The following is an 11,830-nucleotide window of genomic DNA, read 5'->3' as shown; positions in this document are numbered from 1 at the left end:
TGACACACTCGCACGGGTAACTCAACCTCTTTCCAAGACTCCCCGCCCTATCTTAAGTCACCGATATAAAGAACGGAAGGTACGCAGCACGGTTGAAGCCTTCAGCATCGACTATTTGCTTCACAGAACGTTTTTATCCATCTGCACTAGGCTTTTCTTGACGAGCGTCTGGAAGAAGGGGCGCTGCAAGCCGCACAGCGACGAGCTCCCCAACCCGCTTCGCGCTCTACTTGGGACACTTGCCTTCGGAGAGCAGCTGCTTTTGCGGATATTGAAAAACTGCAAGAAGCTTGTAAGGTTTGCGTCTCTTCCTGGGAGCTCCTGTCCTGCGAAATTTTCTATTCCAGAAATGCCAACCAATCACCATCGTCGCTTGTGTGGTACGGCGCGTATCAGTAGGCGGCTATGCCGCCATGCAATCTGGGGGCGGGCTGTGCCTCATGGAGGTGGTATCAAAACTCGCAAACATGCTCTCCAGACGGCTTCCTCGTTTCGCTTTGCTTGCGGTATCTCCTGGCGAGAGCTGCTTTTTTCCATCAATCTTCCTTCTGGTCCATTTAATGTGCAATGCATCCTTCAGGAGAACAGATTCGTCAGGTCTGGACCAGCGAGTCGAGGCATGATTTCGGCCATGGATCGCATCTTGCGTCCGGAGGATTGATTCAGCATCAAGACAATCCCAATCCTAGCTGGATCAGCAAACTCAAACCCCGAAGGCCTTCCCGTTCACGAAGCAGGGAAGCAACGGACGAGAGAGTTGTATCCGACATCGTTTCAGACCTTCGACCATGGAAGCCTCGTGGACTTCGGGCTCCCATTCTGCTATGCGCCATCATCCTATCCGTTGCGATGATTGCCTTTCTGCAATTCCTCCTGATGCGGAGCCAGAAGAATAACGGGCTGATCTTCGCCCACGATCTGGATCAGTTGCCTCTTGGTATATCGTTTGCTTATTTATATCTTCCAACGCTGCTTGCCGTCCTGTATAGTATCTTTTGGGCCTGGATAGATTTAGAGACAAAGCGTCTCGAGCCATACTACCAGCTGTCCAAGCCTGGAGGTTCGCTTGGAAAGGACTCTATCCTTCTACACTATCCGTTCGACTTCATCGCTTCCGTACCGATTGCAGCCATCAAGAACCGGTAAGCACTCGATAAGCAGTTGTTTCCACGCAAAGCACACATGGACCGTTTAGTTGTTCCTAAACGCCGCGGCCCCTTCCTCGCTCCGCATGTATCGTGTTGCTAAGTATGGGCAGTCACTGGCCAGTTTTCTGGGCCTCCAGTGCCATCGTACTCGTTTTTTGGGGCCTGACTCCTTTCCAAGCCGGTATCTTTGCCACGGAGACGACAGCAAAATCTCTACCAGAGCTTATGTTGGTTTCAACAAGTTTCCTGCCGCTAGATCAGCAACAAAAGACAGTTAGCGCAAATCATACGTATTCGGTATTTGGCATGGCCTGGCTGAACAACACCCTGCCGCCGTTCATGACTCGAGACTTCATGGTCGCCCCTTTTAGACCACTGAAAGAGACGATTCAGGCAGCCTCAGAAACCTGGACTGGGGAGAGCCTCCTCTACGGCCTCGATATGAATTGCGAAGAAGCCAGCATTGTTCTGAATTCTGGGTTTCTGCCAAATGAAACGAATCAGGTTGGCTCATCATTCTGGTCCAGTTCGAGTGGGTGCAAAGTTGGTAGACCGTACGGCATGACCGGGAACCAGACAATGGGCGGCTCAGGAACGAATGAGATCAAGGAGTTTTCAGCGCTGTATGCCGGATACGATAACGCGAATGGATTTGCGGATTATTACATGTCGCAGTATTGTCCGAAAAGCGTCCCTCGCATCTTCTATGCTGCGTTCAACCGCAACAAGAAGACAAACGAAACTGTCCCCGAAGAACCCACAGTTTTGTTCTGCGAACCAAGCTTCTTTACCCAAGCCGTTAACGCTACGATCACCCTACCTCAGAAGCACGTCACCTCTGCTGTACCCTTTGGACCGAAGCTACCGTTTCCCGAGGACAAGTTCAACATCACAAATCTCCTATGGCGGATGAACTCTGAAACACAGGGAGGAAAGGTTAGAAGCGATGTACCGGTGCGTACATGGCCGGACCAGTCAGAACAGCTGTCGACAACCAACCTGAGCCTTAGAGTCTTTGGATCCGATCTGCCACTCATAGCCGGAATAGCAATCGGAGCTTATCCTCGTCCTCTAGAAGACTATCTGGATCCAGAGATTTTGCGTCGCTCATATGAAGCGGCATACCGTCTTATCTTCGCGCGAGCATTGGTCGATATTGTTGGACTGGATGACTCCCAAGATGAAATTCGCCTCGGGGAGAGAACGTACAGCGTACAAACGGTCCTGATGGTGCCAGCCTTTACCTATCTGGTTGAAGGTCTCCTTGGCGCCGTCGCACTTTTTGCTACCGCACTTCTTTACCTTTGTCTATCTCGAAAGCGGAACCTACGATTCGACCCCGCCACCATCGCCGCGCTGATGTCTTTGGTAATGGACGACAAGAAACTGACACAGTGCTTTGAAAGCATGGACAGGTGTACTCCGAAAGAGCTACAGGATGCCTTCAAAGACAAGAAGTTTGAGCTCCAGTACGACGGACACCGAAGTGCATTGACTTGTGTTGCAGCCGATTCTAGTCAGCCCGTTGATGGCTGTGGTCCCAAAGCAGGCCATACCAAGCGCGATGTAGCCACGGACGGCATTCGGCCTTTTGAATTCCGCTTCCTGTCGTCGTTTGCATTTATCTCCCTGCAGGTCGTGGCACTAGCTGTGTTTGCGGTCTTGTACATCAGAGCTCAACCATACGGTAAGTCGAAACCGCAATTCTTCCGCCATACCGATTATTACATCCTTACTCACGGCGGGATAGGCTTAGCATTACCTTCAAGAAATCGATTTGTTAGACAGCTTCTAGAGAGCTACATCCCAACAGTGCTTGCCACGTTTATCGAGCCGGTGTGGGTGGTTATTAACCGTCTGCTCTGCATGCTCCAGCCATTCGAGGAGCTTCGCCATGGTCATGCACCAGCACGGAGATCGCTGACATTAGACTACGCATCGCTGCCGCCGCAGTTAACGATTTGGAAGGCACTACGTTCTCGACACTTCGTCCTTACTGCCGTTTGCGGAATGGCTCTTCTTGCCAACATTCTCGCAATCGCCTTTAGTGGGCTGTTCAACGAAAGGATAGTCAGCGTTCCGCACCCCGCAACATTCGTGCAGCCGTATAGGCCGTTGTTTGTCAATATCAACGGCTCAGTCGGGCCCGATACGCGTGATGGGACCTCTGGCGCTTTCACTGGCGGCAAAGGGCAGTCCCAGTTCTACCTAGCCATGTCGAATCTCACATCTGGAAGCAAGCTGCCACCATGGACAGACGGAAAGTTCGCGTACGTCCCGTTCTCTCAAGAGCCGCTATTAGATTCTTCGCATCACTTTCGAGCGCAAACGCGGGCGGTCGGCTCTCGACTGGACTGTGTACCTCTAATCCAAGGCACGGCGGACACTTACAGCTACTCAATCGACGAAGACCTCATCGACAATAACTTTACGTTCACCATGCGGCGTGAAGATGGCTCATCCACCAACTGCGACGCAGTCGGCGTGGGCACTCGAAATGAAATTACGATAACAATGGATCCATGTCCGGCTGGACCTGCTGGCCTCGAGCTACTACTCCGCACTAGGGCGCCGCCCGGTGCAACAGACGCTGAGCGAGTCTTTTGCAACGAGATGATCGCCGCGGGTTGGGTGCGTAACCCCGGTCCAGATGTTTGCGTTCAGAACAGAAACGCGACAATAGATCCAGCGAGGTCGACGTTCATAGGCTGCCGCCCGAGGTTACTGACAGGCCTGGCCGATGTACTTGTTGATTCGTCTGGATACGTTCAGGAAGCCGGTCCGCTACACAATGTCACTGAGGAGCTGGAATCCTATTTTCGAAGCACGCCATCTGATCTGATCCGACAAGCACAATCTTACTTCGTATACAACACTAATAATAATTATGCAGGAGTCGGCGCTGAATGGCATAATGACTCTTTTGCATCGGACTGGGAGAACTTCCTGATATCGAAGAAGTACAATACCTCTCACCTGATTGATCCTTCGTTGTCAGCGCCGTCCTTCAACGATAGCGCAACGCTGCTAGGAGGGATCCACAGCTACCTGTTTGCCATCTTCCTTGGCGAGAACCTGGAGAAGCTTCTTGAGCGATCACCAACACCGCACATCCCATCTCTCGAGGGTTCTGTCATCATGCGAGAAACCCGCATATTCGTATCCAAGCCACTCTTCCTCGTCGCGGAAGTCATTCTGTCCATTTACATAATCGTCACCATCATAGTGTACCTGCGGCGTCCCGGCAGATTCCTCCCGCGTTTGCCGACGACCATGGCGTCCGTGATTGCGAGCTTTGCGGCTAGCGGTGCGGCTCAAGATCTCCGCAGTACCTCTCACATGTCCAAGAAGGAACGTAACGAGTATCTGGACAAGCTGGATCGACGCTACGGCTACGGCTCATTTGTAGGAATTGACGGCAAGCCTCATGTTGGGATCGAGAAACAGCCGTTTGTGAGACCGTCACCGAGCGAGCTTGGACGCCAGAGGACAGCTTGGTCGTTGAGGAGCAACAGCGGGTCGAAGGATGGGTTGGTAACTCACGTGCAGGGTGTTTGAGTACTTTTCTGGGAAAAAGAGTGCATGGGAGAAGAGCGCTTGCAAAAGCGAGGAAATCGGACACCAAACTGTAATGATTTAATCCCGCATTGATCCATTGGTTGATACAATATGTGCGAGTGGCCAGTCACACTGGAGGCTTGAAAGCAGACCATGACTACTCAGCGTACGAAGCTCATCCCTAAGAGTGAAACAAGGAGAGTCCAGAACATGATTGCGAGTCGTGTGTTCTCCATCGTGCACGACGCTGCCCAATGTGTTCTGTTTCGAGTTGGTTTTGATAAAATGTGACTTGCCCCCAGTAAGCGTCAACATGGACCAATCACTAATCAATATGATACATCTCAGGAAACGCTGAGTCGTGCAGAGATCCACCACGCAATCCCGTCCGCTGCGTAATGTAAGCGCGTAAGGCTGTCTGTTCCCAGAGAGCGGGACGGGGAGCGAGTGGAAGAAGTTTATTTGCTTTGCCGCCCAGCTGCAGCAGCCGCATGACGCATGACGCATGCTAGTGGCCGCATAGAGAGCTACTCTCGACATCGGGCCCAAATGCGAAGGAGACAAGGAGACACGGCAAACATCAATCGGCGCTTCTGTGGATCGCCCTGTCCACCACAACCAACCGCCCTCCCCAATACTGATATGTGGGCTGTTGCATTACGCGGGGCAATTCCATCGCAGCATACACAAAACACACCTTAGTAGCTTCGCAGATAAAAAAGCACGGCTGCTATGGCGGGGCAACTAACGGAGATGGAAGGCGGGGACCGCACGGTGGCGCAATCTTCTTGATCCCCCCCGACATCACACAATCACATGAAGCTGGTGTGACCTCGCTCGATGGTGGAACCTCTACTAATGGTTGATGATACGCGCCTTGTAGGGAGAAGAAGACTGAGACGGCGAACAACACGAGGTAAGCTCGCATCACAGTGGTTTCCTCGCAACGTTTCTCACACTGAAAACGGTCAAGCCGCAAGCTCACGAAGCACCCAGCTGGCCTATGGCTCCCCTCAGCCGGTAAAAGTGGCGACGTTCGGTGGTGCGTTTCAGAATTCGGGGCCGGATGAGCCAACGAAGACCCGGCATTGCAACAACACCGCCGTTTCGCGCCGAGAAGTTCTAGCCCACATCGGCTACTGCAAGATCTCCTAGCTGAAGCCGAAGCTGCGGCCGCTGTGATGTGCATCCTGTCTACAGCTTGTGATTGGCTCTGTCGACGTCCTCGTCCCCAGCTCAGGGATAATCTGCCGTCCTATCGATACGCTAGTGTGGCCGGCCGGAGCTGGACCTGCATTTTGTCTCATTGCCAAGCAGGGGCAGCCTCTTACTCGTACACTGCTTTTTCGACTTCTCCTGACAGCTCTTTGCCAAGTTTCGAAACGCACCGTGACAAGCTACTTGAGCCAATACACCCATGCTGCATGAACGACCGCTCATCGTTTAGCTGTTCCAGATGCGCCGGGACAGGAGCTAACCTAGCAGCAACCGGGTGCCAGCTCTCCTTACAGCCAACTGAGATGAGTTGACTAGCATCCTAGCGTCAGACGTCGCGAGCCGCACTGCAGCGAAGCCTGGGTATGGGCTCGCATCAGTCGGTCCAGCCATTCCGGAGAAGGGCTGCATGCGGAAAAGTCGAAGATGTTTCGCTGGCAGCCTGTCCTTGCGCTTGCTGACCCGCTGGTGGCTGCCAAAGGGCGATATCAGATACCTTGCATTCATGCAGACTGAACGAAAGCTTGTTTCACTGTTGATGCCCCTCAGGAGGGAGCTAAACTTTTGCGAGAGATTATAAAGTGTCCTGTCCTACGTTGGAGGCGCCTTTTTCTTTCCTCATCGCATCATCGACCAAGGACACAGGCTAGACCTCTCCATTCCAGTTCTACTGTCTCTACTCCTCTTGCCTGTGGCAGAGATTACAGTCCTTTTCAGGTTTCCGTGAAACTTCGAGCATCACATTCCTTTGCGAATTTTTGTCGCTTCCAAGACCAGAACCGTCAAAAAGATTGATCAGGGATCACGAGCACCGTCACCTATACCGTCGTCTTCATCACCCACGGTCTTCAGAATCGCCAGCTGGTCTAGCGATTTTTAGCGTCCCACCGCTCGAGTTCACACTACGCTCATTATCGAACTGTATACCAAAAGCAAAAATGGTTTTCTCCAAAGCAACCCTCGTGGCTCTAGCCATGAGTCTCTTCTCAGTCAATGCGCACATGGTCATCAGCAACCCTGTGCCATACGGTCAATCCTCCCTCAACAACAGCCCGCTCGAAAACTCCGGCTCCGACTTCCCATGCAAGCAGCGACCCGGCGTTTATGACATCACCAAGATGAACAACATGCCAGTCGGTGTGCCTCAGAAATTAACCTTCATGGGCGGCGCAACCCACGGAGGAGGGTCCTGCCAAGTCAGCGTCACGCTTGACCAGAAGCCCACCAAGAATAGCCAGTGGAAGGTTGTCAAGAGCATCATCGGCGGCTGCCCCGCTAGCGTTAATGGCAACTTGGGAAGTGATGCTCAAGGCACTGACGCAAGTCAATTCGAGTTCACTCTGCCCAAAGGTATGCCCAATGGTCAGTACACTCTCGCATGGACCTGGTTCAACAAAATCGGCAATCGTGAGATGTACATGAACTGCGCGCCTATCGAAGTCACCGGCGGCTCCAGCGACAACACCGTCTTCAACTCTCTGCCGGACATGTTCGTCGCCAACCTTCCGCGAGAGGAATGCCAGACGCCCAGTGACACCAACCTGATCTTCCCAGAGCCCGGCAACGACGTTCAGACAGTGATCGCCGCTTCTCCCGGCACCGTCAGCGGTTCCAACTGCGCTGCTCAGACCAAGCTTGGTGCCGGCGCTGGCAACGCAGGTACGCCCGTCCAGCCAACCTCCGGGCCGTCTTCCTCCGCTCCAGCAAGCTCCCCATCCGTCTCATCCAAGGCCGGCGGCGAGTTCGCCCCCTTGCCCTCTTCGTCTGCCGCCAGACCAACCGCGACCTCCCTCGCCACCGTTACACTCACCCGCTCCGCCCCCGCCTCCTCAAGGACTGGGACAGCGCCCCCACCACCAGCCAACACAGCTCCCGCCGGCAAGTGTGGCGTCGGCGCCGCCCCCTGCACAGGCGAGGGCATGTACTGCTTCAGCACGACCAAGTGGGGCCTCTGCGAGAACGGTTGCGCGGCCGAGCGCTTCGTCTCGCCCAAGACCGAGTGCAGGAACAACAGCATCCAGCACGTCTCGGCTGGCAAGCGCGACTTCCTCCGCCGTCACGCCCACAGGCGCCACTTCCAGAACAGCATCTGAGAGGGCAACCGCTCAGACCGCACGGCGTAGGACGTTGTTGTATATACGCGCAGTGGTGGGCTCGGCTGGCTTCGGGTCGCTTGCTTCTTTGGCTATTCTTTCGAGGGGTCTGCGTTTGGGGAGGAAAGCATCTGGGGCGTTTTGATGATGGGAGAGAACAAGATGCGTCGCATTTAGAGTGTTCATATAGCCGTTTGGATATGAGCATATGGATGGACTTCGTTGTGGCGATGGTTGTTTGTATAGCCATGGGTTGGAGACCGGAGGTTGTGGATAGAGCTATGAATATATACCCGCAGGGTGTTTGTCAACCATATTGCTCCAAAACCCTGATGCCCTGTGTGAACCTCTTAAGAATCATTACATGACAGCAACTTCAATGCGTCCGCGTCAGCCCTTTAGCATCAACCCTGTGCACCATTTTATTGTGCGACTGCGAGATTCTTCAGCGGTTCACGCAAGATTTCGTGTTGCTATGAGCTCTATGCATCCGCATCGCCCACGTTTGGGCAACTCCGATATACTTTTCACCTTCCATGCCGTCCGTTCTCGATATCCGGCTATGAGTCTCAACTCCACGCCATGCAAACCAGCCGAACGACAAAAACGCCATTTAGCCTTGCCCTGCTATCGAAGCTACACCCAGCAGCACCAGCACCAGCACCCGTCCGAACGCCCCAGCCTAGAGCCCGTTATCCTTCTTGAACTTATCCCACGCTTCATTCAGCGTGCTGAAGACCGCCGCGCTGATCATCCGCTGCTCCGTCGTCGCTTCCTGCGGTATCTTGTCCGGATGCACCTTTGCGATTGCCTTCATGTAGACGATCTATGCCGCCAACCGTGATCAGCAAATGCTCTTCACCCTCCTCCATCGAGCCTGGACGACAGCCCGGCAGACTCACCTTGACCTTGTTGGCCATGACCAACTCTCCCATCCCGACTTTCTTCCACCCCGCCTCGGGCCAGAGCACGAGGTCGAGACTCCCAAGCAGAGCTCGGAGGTTGTCTGCTTTCGTGCCCTTCCATGCTGCCAGCTTGGCGTCCACGGTGTCTGTCAGAGCGAAGCGCTCGTTCTCAGCTGCCTCTTGCGCTGCGTTCTGCTGGCGCAGCTTGCTGACGGCTTCTGCGCTCTCGACCGCGCCGACCGGGGGGCCTGATGCGAGTCCATTCGACGTGGGCGCGGTGGGTCTGGGCTTCGGCTTCGTCGCTGGTTTTACGGCTGCCGCAGGTCTAGCCGCAGCCGGCGCAGGCTTCGGCGCCATCGCTTTCTCGCACCTGTCCCTGCCCTGAATCGCAACAGCGCCGCCGACCCCGGCTTCCACGGCCTCCCGCCACGCACTTGCGGCGTCGCCCCATTTCTCCATCGCCTCGAGCGCTTCGGCTTTCCGCATCAGCGCCTTGCCGTGGAAGTCCCGCATATCCCTTTCCCCCTCCTCCCCACCCAGTGCAATAGTCTCCCCCTCGCCCCGTCCGGACCCAATAACCCCCAATGCCGCCTCCGCATCCGCAACACACGCTTTCGGGTCTCCCGTCTTGAGGTGGCAGAGCGCGCGGTTGCAGAGGAGGATGATGGCGATGGGGTGGCCAGTTGGAAGGGAGGAGAGTGCGGTGGTGTAGGATGATTGGGCGGCGGCGTAGTCGCCGCGCTTGAAGGCTGCGGTGCCGGCGAGGCGGTGGCGGGTCGCTTGGGACAAGGCGGAGGGGGAGATGGGAGGAATGTGGCGGAAGGGGGGCGCGGGGCGAGTTATGGGGGCTGGGGCTGAGGGGGCGGGCGAACGTGAGGGTTGAGGGGAGCGGGCTGCAGCGGGTCGATGAGGCAGGGAGGCTGTGTTGGGTCGGAGAGGTGGCAACGATGGTGAAGATGCGGTGGGTGGTGCTGCGGGTGGTGCTGGGGTAGTCTTTTTCCGGCGGGCGGGGCTGATGTATGCCTGTGAGGATTGCTGGTCGACATCTTCCCGGGTGAGCTTGCCGAGTGCTCTCTGCGGCTGCTGTGGTTGCTGCTGAAGGAACCGCGGCTGGGTCGAGGGACGGGTCGTCGTGTTGGGAGAAGATATTTGTGGAGCAGGCTCTGGTGGGCCAAGGTCCTGAGGTCGTGTCGCTGCAGGCCGCGACGGTTTCTGAGGACGGCCTGAGCTCGCTTCCAACATCATTGCTTCATCAGTCACTTCGCGTTCGGGCTGTACTGGCCTGCGTGACGATCTTTCATCGGTATCAGCCTCGCGCTGTTGTCGGCCGCTCCTGCTGCCGTCGCGGTGGAGAACGTCTTCGGATGCATGCATCTGAGCGTCTCTCATCCATTTCGGCTGGCTCGAATCGCCCTCCTGTTGAAAATCGGCCACGGCTCGCTGAACCTTTTTCTGGCTAGTCTTCCACAAACTGTTGGCGGATTTGAACAACGTGGTGCCCAGCTCGGAGGCATACTGTGTAACATCTTTTTCAGGCCCTGGTGAGCGGCTGTCCTGCCTTCGTTGTTCGGAGCCTGAACGGGCGTCTGCTCGCATCCAAACCGGCACGGCGCTGTTATCACGGCTCTGGTCTTCGCGTGTTCTCCGGCCTGAGGCTGCGCGTAGCTGATTTTGTTCGTTCTCGTCAATCGGCTGACGTCCTCTGCTGCCGGCTCTTGATTGTTGCTTCGACTTCGACTCTTGGTGCGCTTGGTTCAGTAACCATCCGACTGCTGCTTGAACGTCTGTACCGGATTCGGTTTGCGCTAGAGCTTCTACGGACCTGTCGGCGGGGAATCCCATATCCACTAGATCGGCAACTGCTTTATCGCGCGGGTCCACGGTAGCTGGTTCGTCGCCGTTCAGCGATATCGATACTGCTAGCTGTGGTTCTTCTACCCTTGGCTTCGGCGGTGGTAGGTCAGTGACCGGTTTACCCAGCATGCCCAGTATGTCATCCTCGTCATTTTGTAGCGATGATTGCGCAGGCGTAGCAGCGGATTTTTGAGTCATCTGACCAAGACCAAACGGATCGTCATCTTCTCCAAACCCACCATTGTATGCTGCCTGTGCGGCTGGCGGAGGTGATTTGGCGGTGCCGGCTGGCGTGCTCCGACCGCTGATAGCAGCTTGTGGGACTGGAAAATGGCTCGATGCATCGACAGGTGCGGCGGAGTTGAAAGCAGCCAGTATATCGTCTTCATCCTCTGAAGGGTTAAAGGGCTTCTGCACAGGTGCATTTATCGCAGCAAACGGCTTATTGATCGACTTAGACAATCCTGGTGCTCCCGCCCCGTTGCTTGACGATGCTGGTGGCGGAGTAGCGACTGGCTGTGGTATGCTCTTCCCACGTCCCAACGAGTCCCAATGCGCATCATGCGCGCCGAAGTGACTGTCGAACTTCCTTCTGCGCTCTTCTTCTTGTCGTGCCTTCTCTTCCAGCAGCTGCCGCTGCCGCTCCTGCATAGACAGGCCAGCGCCAGTCTTGGCCGCATTTGACGATAGGAGCCCGGCAAAGCTGTCGGCTGCGGGAGTAGAGGGTTTGGAGGGTGGTTTGATGGCCCGAAAGGCGCTTGCGGTATTACCGGATGGCTGGGCTGATAACGGAGTACTCCTGCCGGAAAGCGAGGGAAGTGGAGGCGTAGGCCGTAGAGCAGGGTAACTGGGGGTGGCCTTGTTCTGGGCGGTGTTGGTGGTGCTGGAGCTCCAGTCCAGGCCGGAGAGGTCGTCCATGATGAAGGCTGAGTTTGTGTGTCGCGCTGCCTGTGGTTGCTATCGGAGCAGCATTACTCAGATGTTTCTATCAGGGCGTACTGCGCAGAGAGACCAGGTTTTGCGAAGTGGTTAATATCGCGATCGGCGCGTGGCTAAG

General features: G+C 55.4%; 4 protein-coding genes across 4 annotated transcripts; 3 read left to right on the top strand and 1 right to left on the bottom strand.

The window, feature by feature from the left end:
- Window positions 1-849: 849 nt before the first annotated feature.
- W97_02277 (uncharacterized protein) lies at window positions 850-1,146 on the top strand (the record flags this gene model as incomplete). The annotated part of the gene is made up of 2 exons (XM_007780177.1): window positions 850-937; window positions 1,016-1,146. The coding sequence occupies 2 exons, from the start codon at window positions 850-852 to the stop codon at window positions 1,144-1,146; spliced, it is 219 nt and encodes a 72-aa protein (XP_007778367.1).
- Window positions 1,147-1,454: 308 nt separating this feature from the next.
- W97_02276 (uncharacterized protein) lies at window positions 1,455-4,706 on the top strand (the record flags this gene model as incomplete). The annotated part of the gene is made up of 1 exon (XM_007780176.1): window positions 1,455-4,706. The coding sequence occupies one exon, from the start codon at window positions 1,455-1,457 to the stop codon at window positions 4,704-4,706; it is 3,252 nt and encodes a 1,083-aa protein (XP_007778366.1).
- A 2,153-nt stretch (window positions 4,707-6,859) lies between these two features.
- On the top strand, window positions 6,860-8,014 carry W97_02275 (uncharacterized protein; the record flags this gene model as incomplete). The annotated part of the gene is made up of 1 exon (XM_007780175.1): window positions 6,860-8,014. One exon carries the CDS (start codon window positions 6,860-6,862, stop codon window positions 8,012-8,014), a length of 1,155 nt encoding a protein of 384 aa, XP_007778365.1.
- A 682-nt stretch (window positions 8,015-8,696) lies between these two features.
- Window positions 8,697-11,691, bottom strand: W97_02274 (uncharacterized protein; the record flags this gene model as incomplete). Its single annotated transcript, XM_007780174.1, has 4 exons — window positions 8,697-8,840; window positions 8,917-11,025; window positions 11,098-11,214; window positions 11,287-11,691. 4 exons carry the CDS (start codon window positions 11,689-11,691, stop codon window positions 8,697-8,699), a joined length of 2,775 nt encoding a protein of 924 aa, XP_007778364.1.
- Between the last annotated feature and the right edge of the window lie 139 nt (window positions 11,692-11,830).

The sequence above is a fragment of the Coniosporium apollinis genome (genome assembly GCF_000281105.1).
Source record: "Coniosporium apollinis CBS 100218 chromosome Unknown supercont1.8, whole genome shotgun sequence".
Classification (NCBI taxonomy): domain Eukaryota; kingdom Fungi; phylum Ascomycota; class Dothideomycetes; genus Coniosporium; species Coniosporium apollinis.
This window is presented reverse-complemented; position numbering and strand designations above follow the sequence as displayed.